The 18,804-nt window shown below is 34.7% G+C and overlaps 2 protein-coding genes across 2 annotated transcripts; one reads left to right on the top strand and one right to left on the bottom strand.

Moving 5' to 3' along the window:
* Positions 1-2,245: 2,245 nt before the first annotated feature.
* Positions 2,246-3,692, top strand: LOC134281446 (uncharacterized). Its single transcript, XM_062763911.1, has one exon. The coding sequence runs from the start codon at positions 2,423-2,425 to the stop codon at positions 3,329-3,331; it is 909 nt and encodes a 302-aa protein (XP_062619895.1). The 5' UTR covers positions 2,246-2,422; the 3' UTR covers positions 3,332-3,692.
* A 3,839-nt stretch (positions 3,693-7,531) lies between these two features.
* LOC134281448 (protein draper-like) lies at positions 7,532-18,710 on the bottom strand. The gene is made up of 5 exons (XM_062763913.1): positions 18,252-18,710; positions 14,044-14,277; positions 10,076-10,315; positions 9,837-9,974; positions 7,532-8,833 (listed from the first exon to the last, which is right to left on the bottom strand). The coding sequence occupies exons 1-5, from the start codon at positions 18,304-18,306 to the stop codon at positions 8,676-8,678; spliced, it is 825 nt and encodes a 274-aa protein (XP_062619897.1). The 5' UTR covers positions 18,307-18,710; the 3' UTR covers positions 7,532-8,675.
* Positions 18,711-18,804: the final 94 nt, after the last annotated feature.

Genomic DNA, 18,804 nt, shown 5'->3' with positions numbered 1-18,804 from the left:
TAGAAGTCATACAGTTTTATTCGTAACCGGATTAATAGATTTAACATTTGAAGATTTCTTGAAAACAACACAGACAGCAGTTTTTTAGGTCACCTGAGTAACTCAGGTGACCTATTGCTATCCGTTTTCGTCCGTCGTCGTGCGTCGTGTGTCGTGCGTTGTGCGTCGTGTGTCGTGTGTTAACATTTGAACATTTTCAGCTTCTTCTCTGCAACCACTGAACCAATTTCAACAAAATTTGGTATACAGCATCTATGGGTGGAGGGGAACAAAAATTGTGAATTTCATGGTCTCCGCCCCCCTGGAGCCTGAGGGGTGTGGCCAAAACCACTATAATTATTGCAATCTTTAAAAATCATCTTCTTTACTCATGGACATCAAGCAGGCAAACTGTTGGCATGAATGTAATGATCATTGAGTCCTCTACCAAAATTGTGAAATTCATGGCCCCAGGGTCAGGGGTTCTAGTGCTAGGGCGAGGCTCTATAGATTATATAGTGAAAATGCATAATTTCTTTGAAAATCTTCTTCTCTGCTCCTGGGTATTAAATATACTAACTAAGGACATAGTTATGATGAGCAAAAGTGCCTCTTCCAGATTTGTGAATTTTATGGCCCAGGGTCAGGGGTTCTGGTGTTAGGGCGGGGCTCTATAGATTATATAGTGAAAATGCATTATTTCTTTGAAAATCTTCTTCTCTGCTCCTGGGTATTAAATAAACTAACTAAGTACATAGTTATGATGAGCAAGAGTGTCTCCTACAAAATTGTGAATTTTATGGCCCCAGGGTCAGGGGTTCTGGTGTTAGGGCGGGGCTGTATTGTTTATATAATGAAAATACATTTATTCTTTGAAAATCTTCTTCTCTGCTTTTGGGTATTAAATAAACTCACTAAGCACATAGTTATGATGACCAAGAGTGCCTCTTCCAAAAATTGTGAATTTTATGGCCCCAGGGTCAGGGGTTCTGGTGTTAGGACGGGGCTATATTGATTATATAGTGAAAATGCATTTATTCTTTGAAAATCTTCTTCTCTGCTTCTGTGTATCAAATAAACTAACTAAGTACATAGTTATGATAAGCAAGAGTGCCTCCTAAAAAATTGTGAATTTTATGGCCCCAGGGTCAGGGGTTCTGGTGTTAGGGCAGGGCTCTATTGATTATATAGTGAAAATGCATAAATTCTTTGAAAATCTTCTTCTCTGCTTCTGTGTATTAAATAAACTAAGTAAGTACATAGTTATGATGAGCAAGAGTGCCTCTTCCAAAATTGTGAATTTTATGGCCCCAGGGTTAGGGGTTCTGGTGTTAGGGCGGGGCTATATTGATTATATAGTAAAAATACATTAATTCTTTTAAGATATTTTCCTTTGCTTCTGGGTTTTATGCCAATGATCCAAGTATATATATATATATATTTATGATGAAGAAAGGTGCATCTAGCAAAGTGTTTTTTTTATGCCCCCAGGGTCAGAGGGGGAGGGGGGGTACATATTCTGAAAATAAATTAATGCTTTGAAATCTGCTCTTTTGTATTAATCAACCATTTTATGATAAAATTTGCAAAATTTTGAAAAACATGTATGTGGCCCATGGGTCAGTGGTTCCTTTAGGGTGAGGTGCACAACTGGGTATAAAGTGGAAGTGCATTTTCTCTTTGTTACTCTGATCTATCTCTGGGTATTAAGTAAACTGAGTAAGCATGCTAAGTTAATAATTATGATAAGCAATGGTGCCTCTTTCAAAATTGTAAATTGTGAATTTCATGGCCTCTGGTTTAAATCACGAACCAAATTTAATTGTTTGAAAGTTGTTACACAATACTCAGGTGAACTATAAGGCCCGTGGGCCTCTTGTTTAAAAAAAATATTCAGACCAGATGTTTTCATTAAAGCTCTGCTGTTAACGTTATTACTCTATATAAAATTTATTCCATAATACTGCCTTTTTCCTTAGAAGAGACTATTTTCCTCATCTGGGGTATACACTCTGAAAATCACAGATACTCCCTGGAACTACTTCCTAAGAATATCTTAATCATTTAAAATGAACAGTGGAGAGAGCGTTCAAGTAATCTCGAGTCTATGGCGTTATGTTATAATCAAAGTAACTATGGCATGCAATATATATAAAAATCATCCCGGAATTCACGTAAAAAGAAAGTAAAACAATGATAATACTTATAAATACATAGTAATTTTTTTCTTCTTCATAGCAATATTTTTATTCAGTGGTATTATTCAGGATTATTTGATTTTATATCAAATAGTCAATATTAATTTTGAGACACCCTGTATTGATTGTTTAAACTATGTATGAGTTATCTTGCAAGCTTGAACTACGTACGAGTTAATTATACTTGATATCCGGTATACCCCTGCTGAAAACCCCACATGTTTTTTGATATTTGAAGCAGAAGCATGCCGCCTGTGAAAACCAAAGACAAGGGTAACAATCGGAAGAGGCCGATGGGTTCGCCAGCTCGGGCAAAGGGGAGAAAAAATCGTCGCACTCGAAGCCCCGCTGAGGCACAGTCACAGTGCCCGGAGGAGGTACCAGTTGTTGAGTACCCCCAAGGCCATCCCCCCGCAGACGTGAGCATCTCGACAACCGACACCCCGGGTGAGTCACTCATTCAAATGGCAGGTTTACCACAGCAGCAAACTTGCTCAGCGGACAGTATAGCCGCTCATGTACCTCATAAACTTAAATTAAAAATATGGGAGGGGCAATTTGTAGATCTTTCTCTCTTGCTAAAGTCGGCCACGGAATTAGATGAATGGGATTCACAAGGGGAAATCCACTTTAAAAATGGCCGTTTATGTGTTGTTAAGCGAAAACAGAACTCACAATTAAGTATAGAAAAGTGGACTTCAGCTTTCATGATTTACATGAGTATCATTTTCGAACACAGTGAGGCAAAAGCTCAAGAAATGCTAAAATATATGCGAGATATCCGCCTGGCAGCTAGTCGTTCGTATAATTGGTATAAGTACGACGAACAATTTCGACTACGCAGAGTATCAAACCCAACGATGTCGTGGGGGGAAATCCATAGTGAATTCTGGCTTATGTATGTCAGCAACCAATCAAATCTCAATTATACATCACAGCCACAAGAATATGCACATGCTAATTTAGGTCAATATTTCAAGAACACAACACAACATTTCCCCCCTAAAACAACACAGACAAATGCCAAATATCCTTTAAGCTGTAATATATACAACCAGGGTAAGTTCTGTACTTTCTTCCCCAGATGCCGCTACAGCCACACTTGCAGTCAGTGCAGAGGAAATCATCCCAGAGTCAACTGCGCAAGGAAATAAACATCTCTATACATTAGGGCATACTCCTATTAAATTTGATTCACTTAAAAAGCATTTACAAGGTTATGAACATTCTCAATTTCTGCTCCAGGGTTTTAAATTTGGGTTTAGACTGCAGTACCTGGGTCCTAGGAGAGCACGGTTAAGTAAAAACCTCCCAAGTTTGTACAAAAATTTGCCCACAGCGCAGCAAAAAATTAAAAAAGAATTACAACTCAACAGAGTAGCTGGGCCTTTCCCACAACCCCCCTTTTTAAACCTTCAAGTGTCACCATTGGGTTTGGTCCCTAAAAAAGATGGGGACATGAGGTTAATACATCACTTATCATACCCTCATGAAGATTCAGTAAATTTTTTCATAGATTCCACTAATATTCGAGTATTGACGAGGCGGCAGAAATGATTGCAGAGCTAGGGAAGGGAACTTTTTTGGCAAAGTCAGACATAAAATCTGCCTTTAGGCTTCTACCTATTTCCCCAGCTGATTTTGATCTGTTAGGCTTTAAGTTAGAAGGGTTCTTTTATTTTGACAAAATGGTCCCATTCGGTTCCTCAATAAGCTGTGCGCTTTGGGAGAAATTTGCACATTTTTTGCATTGGTTAACTGAACAGCATACAGGCAATAAGTTTATCTTGCACTATTTAGACGATTTTCTTTTTTGTGGATCCAAATTTTCTTCAGTTTGCCACAATACCCTTGAAAAGTTTAAGTCCCTTTGCGAAGAATTGGGTGTTCCAATAGCTGCAGACAAAACTGTCGGACCATCTACTCAACTTGTGTTTCTTGGTATCCTTTTTGACACCAAAAACATGACTATGGCTCTGCCAGCAGAAAAGTTAGATAAGTTAAGGCGTGTCATCAATTCCTTCCTCTCCTCAAAAAAGGTTACTTTGCAAGAACTTCAATCGCTCATAGGTCAACTTAATTTTGCTTGTAGGGTGGTTGCCCCTGGTCGTGCCTTTTGCAGGCGCCTCATTAATGCAACAATCGGAGTTTCAAAACCTCACCACAAAATTAGGCTTACTAAAAATATTAAGCAAGACCTCCTTATTTGGCAAGTATTTCTGCGATCATATAACGGTGTTTCAGTGATCAAAACCCAATTTTTAGATAATCAAACCATACAACTTTTCTGATAATGCAGGGGGAAGCAATGGAGGATTCGGCATTTATTTTGGGGGGAAATGGGCATTTGGGTCCTGGCCTCAGTCTTGGGCTAATTTGGGTATCACCAGAGACATGACATTTCTTGAAATGTTTCCAGTTATGGTAGCTATTATACTATGGCATGGGTGCTTACAAAATACAAAAATCCTATTCCACATCGACAACATGGCAGTAGTACATGTCCTTAACACACTATCTTCTAAATCAGACAGAGTTATGAATATTGTCAGAAAGCTTGTATTACTTTTACTACAGTATAATATTCAGATAACAGCAAAATACATACACACAAAAGAAAATTGCATTGCTGATGCTTTATCTCGTTGGCAGTGGGCCAGATTTCGACGACTTGCACAAGAGGCAGACCTGTGGCCCACACCGCTACCACGCCACATTTGGGACATTTAGAACAGGAGGCTTCAAGACTTTTGTATAGGTCGTTAGCACCCAATACTCACCAGGCTTATAACACTGCGTTAACAAAGTTTAAAAATTTCACTGCTCACTATGGGTTGGCTCAAAGCTGGCCTGTCCCAGTTCATCAGCTGTTACAATTCATTGCATACCTTTCAATCAATAACTTCACCTACAGAACTATATGTCTATACATTAGTGCAATATCTTATTACCACAAAATCAACGGGTTTCAGGACAATATAAAAAATTTCAGTGTTACAAAATCTATCGAGGGTGTTAAGAGGTCTGGTGGTTTAAGTAAAGACCTGCGACTCCCCATATCATTTCAGCTGTTTTGTAAAATTATACAGACCTTAAAATCGGTATGCCGCTCACCATTCGAGACTGCACTTTTTTGCGCAGCCTACACTCTTACCTTTTTTGGTCTGCTTAGAGTTAATGAAATTCTAGCTTTGTGCATTACAGATATCTCCAAAAGCAAAGCTGGTCAATTTTTCATAAAAATAAATAGATCCAAAACAGATCAAATAGGCAAAAGTTCAGTTCTGCAAATACAAAAATTACCAGACACACAATTTTGTCCAACAGCAACAATCGAGCCTTATTTGCAGTTAAGACCCCCCAATACAGATACACTGTTTGTTCATGTAGATGGTACACCGATTACCCGTTTTCAATTTCAGGCAGTTTTAGATAGGTTCCTCTCATTTCTGCAAGTGCAAGGTCACTATAGGTCTCATAGTTTCCGCATCGGCATGGCCACCGAATTGGCAAAACGCGGAACTCCCGATACGCAGATTAAAGAGATGGGTAGATGGAAATCTAACTCATTTTTGACTTACATCCGCCCGCAATAAATTGCCTGGCATATTAGTTCACCCCCATACAAAAAAAAAAAAAAAATAAAAAATTACACACATTCCAGGCATACTCCACAAATACCATACAAGCAACACCCGCACACACAAAGATGCTCTCAAGTAATTTTACCAAAAGAATATGCATAGTTAAATCATCAATCCCATACTGGGCTGGACTTGCTGCAGCTAGCAGGCTTGGTGGAACCAACTTCAACTTAAAGGCTTCAATCCTATGGATGGGAGTAAGCGGACTTAAGTGGGAAGAGCTACAAAAACCTGTAAATGACATGTCAAAAACCCAGAGCCCACCAGACTTTCTTATCATACATTTAGGTTCAAATGACCTAACCACTGAACAAATCACTTCAAAAACTTTCTCAGAAAATGCACAATGTACATTACTTAGATTTAATGCATTATGGCCAAGTACCACCCTCATTTGGTCTTCCATCCTACCGAGAAGGTATTGGCACTTTGCACCTTTGGGAATGGGAAATAAAATTAACAAAAAACGTATCAGAATCAATAAATGTATGAAGAATTTCATGGCTGACCAAGTGGAGGGTTTGTACATTGGCCACGATCACAATATTAAAGCCTCAGAAATAGAGCTGTTCCGAACAGACGGTACACACCTGTCGGACATAGGCAACAACATATACCTAAATAATATGCAAGCTGCCTTAGAACATTTTATCGGGGGAAGGGGTAGTCACTACCCACCATCCGACCTTTAATTAGGCTATCAGCTCCATATTTTGATATACATGTATATACTTATATGTCATTGTTTCCACTAAATCCAACATTGTTTTATTCTAGGAACATGTGTATATGTTAATTCATTGTGTTTGTTAGCACAGGACAGGCTGTTATATTTTGTTCATATATGTGATAATATACCTTTTGTATCATACCTTTGTTTACGAGCTCTAAGTGTAATGCTCATCAATGGTTTTAATAATGAAGTTGATAAAGCATGAAAAGGAGTTGGTTATTTTTAACCTTATTCTATATCAGGGATAATATTTCTGTTTTCTGACAAATGGAAAAGTTTTATAATGTAAAAGGTTTTTTTTGTGGGGGACATTGTTCAATGTCTGTGGCGGGACTGGGGAGTCCGCAGTGGTAGGTGTTGACACTTTCTGCTCCAAAACCTGGGTGTCTCCCCCCACTTGCTCCCAAAGCAAGGGGTTTAAATACAGGATTTAATTTAAAGTGTAAATTTAATTAAAATATACAAAGTCAGGACACAGTTAACTGTTGTCAGTATTCTAATGTTTTTGGCATAGTGGGGCCCACACCGGGTATGGCTGGGGCCACATCCACCTCACCTGAGTGAGGGGATGCTACAGGCTGGTGCATGTAACAATTAGGCTTGTGTATGCCTCCCTCATGCAAATGTTAAACCAGGTAGCACTGCAGGAGACAGGGTGAGAAGGGCAGGTCATGCCTGCCTCCTTAGAACGCTGGTGATCGTTCAGGCTTGGGTACTGATGTTCACGCAGGCCCCCAGTGTGTCCCTTTCATGTGACGTTAAACTGGCGCACTGGACGGCTCTCCAGTTTCCCCACAAAAAATGTTAATGGGCAAACATCCACCAATTCTTATTATTTACGTAATAAATGTTGAAACGGTAGTTTATTTTCAGTTGTCTCTCAGGAATTAGCATGTAGAAAACAATGATAACCAAAGTGTGTTTTAAAAGCAATGTCTTATGGGAATTTGGTCTTTTTGGTGAATTCAATAATTAATATATTATATATCTACCGATATTTATTCACAGGCATTTGTGCTAATTTCTATGCCTCTATATTGCTTTTAAAAACATCTGATTCTCTAGTTTTAAAAATGTCATATGATTGTTTCGGTATAAGTAAAACAGTTATGTAATGTGTATTTAGGAAACAGCAATTTATAGTTCTCCTCAAAAGGAAACTATTCGCCGCCCCGGGAAATAGTTGCCTCCTCGAGGAAACATAAATTTGGTATTTCTCCCATACGCATACATTACTGTATAATATTATATGTATAAATTTGGAATACATTTAAAATTTGCTGGAAAAAATGTAGACAAGAAGAGGACTTATGTTAGCTTAATATGTTCCTACAGAACGGAAAGATCCCATGATGACAAATATCTCCGTTACTCCGTTGCGTTAAGTCCAACCTAGGGTACGTATATGGCTTACTGTCTTAAAATGGAATATACGTAATAGATGAAAATAGATTAGCAAACCCTTTTAATAAAACTTAACTCCACATGAATTTCACATAATATTCTCTATACTTGCATCTAAACTCCATTGTACGTTTCTTTGAACATGCCATTTTAGCGAAATTCTCTTTACACGACATGATAAATACCCAAGTTACCTTTACTTGATGTACACATATGGCGTCATCGGTGCTGGATTTTTATAAAAATGACAGATACAACATAACAAAATAAAAACATTTTAGTTTTGTTAATGTTAACACGTTTCAATTCCCTTTCTAGAGTTAAGTCACATTTCTAAATACCAATATCACGAAACTTGTGTTCTAAAATTAACGTCATCTTGCCTACTATGACTTCATAATGTTTCACTGATTAAGTCAATGTAGAATTCTGTACTATGCTTTATTATTCTCCCTGCGAGGAGATGAAATTCTAATATTGGTAAGTAAAGCACTAAGGATGATGTACAATTTGAAGCCCTTCACCAGTATAAGATATAGTTACTATATGAGTTAACTATCTAAAATAGGACGTAAAACAACAATCTGTCAAAAAAGTTTAAAATTCAGATGTAGTGTCTTTTAAAAAAATTTGCCAATTTCTTTCAAGATTGGTTTTGAATACATTTATAAATGAAAAATATCTTAGTTTATATGAATACTTTTCAATTTCTAGACCTTATGTATACACACATTGCAATTGACTGCAGTTTGAACCTTTCCACCCTGGTTTACACCCATAGCTACATTCTCCATGTACATTGTGACACACTCCCCTTTGGCAGTTAAAGCTGCAATGTCTGGAGCACTTGTCTCCATACCATCCTTCGTTGCACGCTTTTGAAATAAAAAAGGTAACCGAGAAGGATTAAACAACGATTAAAGTTTTTGCAGCTTTCAACATAGTACAAAACAAAGTTTAGAAAAAATAAAATTTGGAAACAGTATTGTATAGAAATATTAATTTTTTTTTTAGAAATCCCGTTTTAGTATTATTCCCTCATTTAAGCTTTAGATAGGTTTCCATAAAATACATGCATTTAGAACATAACAAAAATAGACTAAAATAATATTTATAATCTCGGATTGAGGGTTTCTTTCATTCTGAACTTGATTATAATAATTATTTCTTGCCTTGAGTTTAAAATATTTTTAAAGAATGTGTCGAAAATATTTTTATAGAGTGACATTCTGTTTGCAGTTTGTTTATTGACATACTTTAAAATCATCAAAAGCATCACTGCTTAACAATAGTATCTTTCTATGAAATTTAATAAATTTTAAAAGACATAAATATCGTTCATGTATTCAAGCACGTTTGTATACAGAAATAACCTCTCCCACCTCCATTCTGAAATGGATAGTTTTTGCGCCTTTATCATAGAAGAATAACAAAATCAAAACTCGCGTATTGAACAATAATCAAAATTTTGTAAATTCATTCGGTGGAGCATTTTTATTTTATAATATCTTAAAAATGCTACAATGACTAAAAATATCGGAGCATTCATTTATTAGGTACAGAATATGGTCGTTATACATCGAATACCTCAATACTATTAACTAAATTAATTAATTTTCTTATTTTAAATCAAAATTAACAAACCAAAGAAGTTATTCAAGCCTTTGAAAAAGATAGAAATAATATATTTGTTGTATAAAAAAGATAGTACAAGAAACACATGTGGTTTGAAACGCTTTTCAAATTGCGTACACATGTATATTGATTTAAATTTTAGACGACAATTTATGTAACATCCTTAAATATAAATATTTTTTTTAAAAAACTTATTTCTTTGTCTACTTCAAAAGTCCTGTGTGGATATATATGGAATCTTACTTTTGTTGCAAAACTCTCCGATCCAGCCAGCTGTACACCCAAGACAGGTTCCATTTGTTATATGACATCTTCTGTCCTGACAGTGAAGAGGACATGTAAGATCACAGTTTTGACCATAAAATCCATCTTTATGACAGCCTTGTAAAACAAAAAATCGTATGTAGAAACGCATTTATATCGTTTTATATGAATGTTTATTGTATTTATGTATAGAAAATTGTAGTATATGTATTTATTACCAGTTACAATTACTTCACATAACTCTGTTAAAACAATGCTTGTCTCATAGCCAGTAGGGTATGTGGTTCCATTTCTTTCATTATAAAATGTAACATAACGTCCATAAATAGTACAGATATTGATAAAATCCAACGGAGGTAATTCTGGTCCGTTCCTGTAGCATATATTACTCCATTGTATTTCTGTCGTGTTCGATATATATAGAGAAAATCCCCCCAGTCTTCCTCTTTGACGGTGATCTAAAATTATTTTAGAAATTCCTATCATTGTTTACATGTACATTTACACGTGTAAGTTTAATATATTCGCAAAAGAATTATTTATGTTATTTTTGTAATGCTGATCATATGCATTTCACTTAGAATAAATTTTAAACGATACTATTTTAAAAAATAGTAATCTTCTTGGATAATTAGTTCTCTTTTGATAAGCATAAATTGAATCTGATAGATGACTATGTATAAATTTAAACAGAATTTATTTCAGGAAATCTTAATCCATATTTATGAGTGAAAAGTTTTCGAGAGGGACGTTAAATAATATAGAGTCAATCAATCAATCTTTTTAGCCCTTAACAATAATTTTGAAACTGTTATTTTGCAGGGAAACTTATAATATTTGAATATTTTAAAGATCATTGAGCAATAAATTATTTTTTTTTAAATTACATAGTATCATAAATGCAAATTTGCACAAACAATTGAGTAACGCACGTTAGAGCGTGATGAAACTTGTCTGCACACATGTGCTGTCATGAGACTATATCATTAAAAATAGTACATGTATATTGCTTATACTTATATTCTCATAGCTCTCTCCCTTGATTTCAAATGTGTGATTTATTGATGTGCAGAATACACAAACTTGTCGCGTATGCATATTTCATGAAGCACGCTTGCGCTTTAAGAAAAATATGCCTACGTTTTAGTCGGCATAATTTACGTACATGTACCAATAGTTCATACATGTATAAAACTGAAAAGCATTTCTGATATTTATATTTCACGTATATTTGCAAGCACAAAAATACACTAAATTTTTTAATTTCTCGCAGCCCTGTATCGTTGCATTTTACTTACGTTGCTGTAGCCTCATTGTGAGGTCATGTCAGCACAAAGTTCTCCGTGTACATTTCTATGCGTGAGCATACACGAATATGATATTGAGATCAATTTCACAGTTGGCTTCGTAGGAAAACACAGCGAATATCGATATTTGAAAACTAACATAACAGGTTCTAGTCAATGTTAGCGAGGTTTTTGATTTCCGATTATGACGTTGTACTTTCTCGGTGTTCAATAATTTGATGATGAAGTCAAAATAAAATGTTTTAATCTTTCAATTTTATGGTGTTTTTAATGCAATAAATTTCAGTATTCACTTTATACGCAAAGTACATGTGTAATGTACATGTTTGCTGTTATCTCACTTTTTAACAAACTATATCAATGTACCCTGTTTGAAGGAAATCACAGCTATCTTGTAGCAAACTACCCTCCATTTAACAAAAAAGGGAAAAAATCAATTTTGACTTTTTACTGTTTAAAATCTATAATTTCTTATCTACATTCATGATCTCAAGGAGGCAGAGTTAGAAGAAAGTTATAAAAAGAGGGATATGGAGATTGCGAACAGAATTCAATTTGAAAGTTCATAAACAATGCAAAAAAGGAGCAGAGCAAACACGGACCTCCGAAACATCAGAAATGGGATCAGGTGCCATGAAGGAGTGAGCACCCCCTGTTCCCCAGTATAGACACATATAGACTTACATATTCAATCCTATTATAAATGGAATTTTGCTGTGTGTAAGAATATTTTATATTTCTTACTCTCACGATTTTACTCTCACATTCAGAATTTATAAAAACCGAACCTGACGTCTTGTCGAAAAAAAGTAAATCTGTAATCTACTCATCAATGTACGAATCTAATAACACATCACACATAACGAAATAACGACTTTAAAAATTCCCGTTTTTTCACTACCGACCCCTCCCGCCCGGAGAGGTGGGGCCAGACTTCCACTGGTAGAATACTACTGCCCCACAACCCAAGTTTAGACCAGGGACCCCTAACCAGGTCAAAATAGGTGCTGGGTAGCTGGAGTAAAGCTCAACATGTGGTTTTGAAAAGGCTTGACCATGTGGTGCTTGCTGCGGTGCGACACTGGCTGAAACTGCCAGAGTCTTCCATGTTCTATGCGAGTTTAGGGGATGGGGTCTTTTGGTTACCAGTGTTAGCGAAGTCAGAGCTTCGAAGTTGGGCAATGCACACTCCAAGTGGCATCTCCTCTGTTGAAGGAAAGGTAGTAATAATCTGGTTGTGGACAGCAGCATTTTAGCATGTAATTATTCTACCGATGGAGTCGCCCGCGTGGCGAAGTGGTTAGAGTGTCTGTTCAAGAATTGCGAAGTAAGGAGCTTTTTCTTACGTCGCGGGTTCAAATTCCACCGTAGGACGTTGAGACTGGTCCTTCAGATGAGACCGAATAAACAGAGGTCCCGTATCGCAGTGAGTGTTGCACGAAAAAGATCCCTCCCTGCTCAAGGGCCCTGAGTGCCGAGAATAGGATAAAACTTGCAGCTCTCCACCGGCAAGTCTCCAAATGATTGAATCGAGAGGGGCATTAAACAATAATTAGAGCTTAACGGTTACCCCACTTTTTAGCAAGGGGATAGCTGTTGATGGAAACCTAGCTTGAGATAAGGGGTTGAGGGTTTTCGTGGTGGACCCCCTTCCAAAAGTAGGCACGGCAAAGATATATATATTATTATAACAGTAACTTGATCCGAAGGGTCGTATCACGTCGAGTTGACAGGCGCGGATCGTCAGATCAAACGAGACGCGAAGCGTCGAGTTTGATCTGATGATCCGCGCCTGTCAACGAGACGTGATACGGCTCTTCGGATCAAGTTACTGTTATAATGATAAATTTATTATATACCCCCTTATAACTGGCGAAATATATTAAAATAAACCTTTAGAGATCAATTGTATAATATTAATCCATTAGACAAAGCATAATTACAAGGGACTTTTTAACGCGCAAGAAAAATAACGTCATATTTCTAGGTACTACGTCATCAGTTTCAGAGAGTGGTGATATGGATTCAGAAAACAACATGTTGGTGATCCGGAAAGTCGGATCACGACGTCACGTGATTGCGTTAATTCTACAGTAAAATTGAGTGATACACGTTAGGTATGTAATAAGATTGATTATCACAGCTTTATTCGCGACTTTTATCGTTTTACTTTTAAACGTTATCGTCATTACGTAAGAAACTTATTGATTAGAAGTATTGTTTTTATGCTGATACCTTTAAGTTTGTGAAAATTATGTCTATCAAAAATGTTGACTCACTCATAAAGCTGCCTTTGTTTGTCAAAAAGATATTGTCCTGCTTTCAGCAATATTTTCTTATTTTTCAATACTCTTCCTTACTTGACTTTGCAATTGCATAAATGTAAGTACGTTCTTGTACCTCATGTACCATTTTATGGTTTGAGATTAGATAAACATACAGACAATACATGTATTTGACTACTTTTAAACAATTTTCTCTCTTGGGTGTTTTTATAGAATTATCTATACGTTCATATAAGTATTCTTCTACTTTACTGTTTTCCTTTTCCGAGTAGCGACTTATTTAAAGGGGGTGTGAAACCAATAAATATACAATCAGTTTAATTTATCTAAAGCAATATTCTTAAGGTACATCGATACTCTGATAAGAGAGATAACTCTTAATGACATAAATGTCCATTATTCCTTTATAAATTTATCAAGTTTAAGTGTCTTTTTTTTGGTCAAAATTTGCCCCGCAAGCCATGCTATAATTGTTTGTATTTTATTCAGCATATATATTTCCTTTGGAAAATCATAAAAGTTAAAAAAAAATTCATATGAGTGAGCAGAGGGTTAATGAACCTTAATTATTCATCTAGTTTTATCGCTACATACAATATTGTTTTCCATAGTCTCTAAACTGTATCCTGATACTGTATATACTCTTTATGTCACCAAGGTCCACCCTCCACCACACTGTTTTGTCTGGGAAAGAGGAACCAATTGGTTTAGATCTCATACAAGTATTCATATCTCCATCAACTGCATTGTTTGCTGCATACAGGTGGCAGGATGGTACACATGTCCATGTCGAACTCTGTATACAACTCCTTCCCTCTGATAGATTATCTATTAAATATAGAAAAATACAATCCGGTGCAGTTTTAAGTAAATGAAGAATAATTTTTTTGCTTGACAAAAAAAGGTTTGTTTTACTTTCTTTATTCATTAGATTTTTGTTATAACATAAGTGACATGAATAGACACGATTTTTTTTATTTTGATCTTTCAAAATTTACGAGAATGTGCAAAAATGTTATCACAGTGAGATGCACGATAGCTGAACATGTTGTGTTCATGTGGCCTGCTAACATTATCCATGTTACTATTGTTTTATCATATTAACATTACGTGATCTGTCAAAATTGTGCATTTAGTGTGTAAAGTTGGCTGGTATAAAAGTGCAGCTGCTTGAAAATAATGGATGACAATTAAATGTAAAGATGTTGTTTACATCTTTTAATTGCAATGAACGTTGATGTCAAAACCATCAGTGGAACAATTGACATGGATAAAGTTTGTGATAAAAATATAATGATGAGGATAATTCAGTATATCTGATTCAGATGCATTCAAATGAACCACATACAATATACAATTATCAACCTTCTTTACATTGAATTTGAAAATAAATTATTTTTAAAGAAGTTTATATATAAATGGTTAATTACGTTGTAGCAGAGAAAGCGGGTTTAAATGCTTTACGGATACTACATGTAGAAAAAATGTATTACTTTACTAAGTTAATTTCCATTATATCAGTTTTCAATATTAATTGTCTTTAAATTATTGGCATGTAGCATAATCAACATTTCTTATGCATTTGTTAAAAAAATATTTTCAGTCAGTAAAATGAATCGACAAAAAATCTATTTCTGCTACACGAGCAAAGCTTTTATATATTTGTTAGCATACCGTGCTTCTTTAAAATTTCCCTTGAATAATAAATTGATTAATTTAGTAACTTTATTCAAAGTGTTTTATGGAAAAAGTACCAAATACAATGATTTTTTAAGGATAAATATCATTGTCATTTTTATTGTTTTTGAAAACTGACGAAATTTAACAGATCCGGGAAGGCAATATCGCTAAATGATAATGCATGGATGAATAGGGATTTATTTTAAAGGCAAGGTCAGTTCAAGGTCGATGTCTTTTTAATTGACATTTTGCATAGAATTTACTACATGTACAACGTATTTCCAATCATCTGATGCGTACTTCTGTAATTTCTGACATGAACACAAAAACATATTTTAAAAAGATATATTTAAAATCCGAATTTACTATATTTTTCTAAAATTCTTAGTAAATATTAGTATTTCAATATGTTTTATATATTCATTCTTTTTCTAATTTTTTCATGTGTAAAAAAGTTTTCTAATAAAAGTACATAAAATGGTATGGAATAAAAGATTTGACAGTTAACTTTACTTACAGCAAAAAACTTTTTTTTGTTCAAATCTTCTTCTAGATTCAATGCTTTCAGAAGCAAACAACTTCGTAATTTGTCTTGAAAATCAAATTTATTTTACATACATGTATTTTAAAACCTTAATCAAAATATTTATTTGAGTTTCGTAATGATTTTTTTTTAGGTATTTGGTTGTTTAAAATGTGCAACTAACTTCAGTTTTCAGTAGTAAGCTTCATTTAGTGTATGTTTACTAGAAAAGAAGAGAAATTCATACACCGTCTTTCTGCCAAAATATAGTCCCTTCTTATACGTCTGTCATTTAACCACTTTTGTTTCATATTGGAGACGGAAGTAAAAATACTTATTTAAATTCCTTTCTTATTAATGGATAAGACATAATAGCAAATATACACAAATATACTTCAAGTACTTGTATTCAGGTTGTAAAAAACAGGACAATGACAATTACTCCTTAAATGTTTCCAGTAAATTTTAACACAAATACCACTATCACATATAGCGATATTATCAAATTTCGCCGTTACGTAAATATGAAGCGATATAATTTACTTATAGAATGTTCCAAAACAAGAAGCTGTGATAAAAAATGTATCCTATTCATTTTCCCTGATTATTGCAATGCCAATCAAGAATAAAAACATTTCTCTGATTTGGTGAGCAAGAACCATGAATATTAAAAAAAGCATTATAAGAGCATTACGTAAGCAAAGCCCCCTACCGGAATCCTCTATACTCTTTAGAATGTCATTTCATAATATTCCGTGTATGTAAAAATGCCCCCAAAATGTGGACCTTTCGGTAATTACTTGTTCATGAATAAAATGTCATCAGACATACACACAAGCTCAGATCAGAACGGTTCATTTTTTTTTACATTGTTTAAAGCAATTATGAAAAAAGAAATTAAACATGATCGATGGTTTGTCACTTAGTTTGAATAATCGGTGTCCTGGGAGAAGCTCTCACCCCAGTTAGAATATCTCACATACACTCTTGATGCAACAGGGAATTGCAAAATGAGAATCGCCCCAACATGATTTTGAAGAAATAAAGATGCACTGCAAATAATTACTAAATTAGGTAAAACAAAACTCTTCGATGCTGTGTATGATTTTAACCTAAAACATAATCCACATCAAGACTAAAATTCAATAATTAAATTTTCAACGACTTTTAATTTGTTCGCTTCTTATTTACACATCATGTTGATATTCAGAACTAGTATGTACTAAGGGTTATCTCCCTTTTTGTTTGCCATATTGACAAAACTCTGAATGCATTAAATGGGGTCTACAGGTCATCTATACTCTTACCTGTATAATTGATGGAACATTCTCTCTGATTTGTCACTCTAAAGCTACCCAAGGAGTTTCAAATAAATAATTTTAATCAAGACAATATGGTTTGGAACATTATTTAGTGCAGCACGAACCCGATCTTCAACAATATTTTAATGAAATTAAAAATGCCATAACTCAACCAAAAAGAAATGAAGCGGAACGAAATGCCAATTTGGGCAAACTTGACCTGTAACTCATCAAGGTACACTCACTTACCAAAAATCAGCTCAAAATCTGCGTTAAGAAAGAAGTGCGGAAAACCAAGTGTAACACTTGGTTTGAGCAAACTTGACCTGTAACTCATCAAGGTACACTCACTTACCCAAAATCAGCTTAAAATCTGCGTTAAGAAAGAAGTGCGGAAAACCAAGTGTAACAGACTGAAAGACAGACAGAGGGACAGAAAGATGGACGGATAGGCGGCGGATGGAGAGAATCCGAGGAAACCTATAGTCCCCTCTGGTTTCACCGGTAGATGACTAAAAACATAGGCGTGTGTTCTTCATTCTTTTATGTTCTTTATTTCATGGGGAAAATTGAAGAAAATATATTGAAATTGATTAAATAAAGCTTTATAGTATAATACAATTTTGTACCTTTTTATAGATCTTGGATTCGATTACTACAAAATTCGTAGTTAAACATGCATAAATAATGTATCAATTTAAAGTACATAGACATGATCATTAGATTTAAAGTTTAAAATGTTATCGCTGTAATATGAAATACATTTACTCGCATAGCCTTTATTACATTTCTTGTTATTGGTGTGTTTGTTGACATATCTTTCAAGAATGTCTGCTGTAAAGAATTAGAGAGGGGTGTGTTAAAATGCAATATTTTAAACAATCTTTGTGTCATTTGTCCGTTTGAATAACGAAGTAATAAGAAATCAAAATACTGATATCAGAAATAAATGTATATGCCTTAATCATTTTTTACATTTATTTACAGAAGCAACGATGCTTATTTTTTACGTTAATGACCGAATCTTTTGTAAAGCTGTAGAAGAAAGTGTGGTTGTATCTAGGATCAAGGACATACAGTACACGAGCGCTGGGTTGCTGTTACTCAACAGGGGATAAAAACTTTGGGAAAATGTAAGCATTTAAAAGTTTTGGTTTCTTTCTTTTATTGAATTTACAAAAACACACAATCTTGAACATGTAAACAGCAAGCCTCTCCTTAAACAATACAGATACAGATTTCTTATATTTTGTATATATATTTCGTGTATATACTAATTCATGATATTAAAGACTTACCATAAGCGTTGGTTGAAAATGTGTGCATAAACAACAACAAAATCAGAAACTCCATCTGCACCAGTGAACAGATTAATTAAATAAGGAAGTATAAAAGCTACTGTATGAATGGCCTTTAATAGGCATATGTGCATGAGAGATTTATTTAAAAGGAAGTTTTTCAATATTTGTTTGTGTTCAACCTTATGTAAACTTAAAAATGTCTTTTAAAAAACTGGCTCAGTAAATTCTTTCAAGCAGGAGTTTTCTTATTTTGAATACTTTTTCAAGCATTGCGTAATTTTTTTTCTCTTATCTATTAAAGATGACTAATTATAACATCACTTCCATACAGAGCCACGGAAGATATGTGTTGTCAAGCATTTTCTAAAAAAATCTTATGTCAGTACTTTATATTATAACTTAAACCAATTGATGTTGTCGTTGTGTTACTCAATGACCCACTTGAAAAACTGCTCTAGGTACACTTTACTAGTATCATTGGATGAGCATTTTAAAACATTTCCTAATGTTAACAAAACAGTATCTTGATTTAATGAAGTAAAAAAGGACA

The sequence above is a fragment of the Saccostrea cucullata genome, unplaced genomic scaffold (assembly GCF_032062105.1).
Source record: "Saccostrea cucullata isolate Sc308-1 unplaced genomic scaffold, CSIRO_AGI_Scuc_v1 ctg5723, whole genome shotgun sequence".
In the NCBI taxonomy this organism is placed as follows: Eukaryota; Metazoa; Mollusca; class Bivalvia; order Ostreida; family Ostreidae; genus Saccostrea; species Saccostrea cuccullata.
Note: the sequence above shows the minus strand (reverse complement) of the source record. Positions and strands in the feature narration are given on the sequence as shown.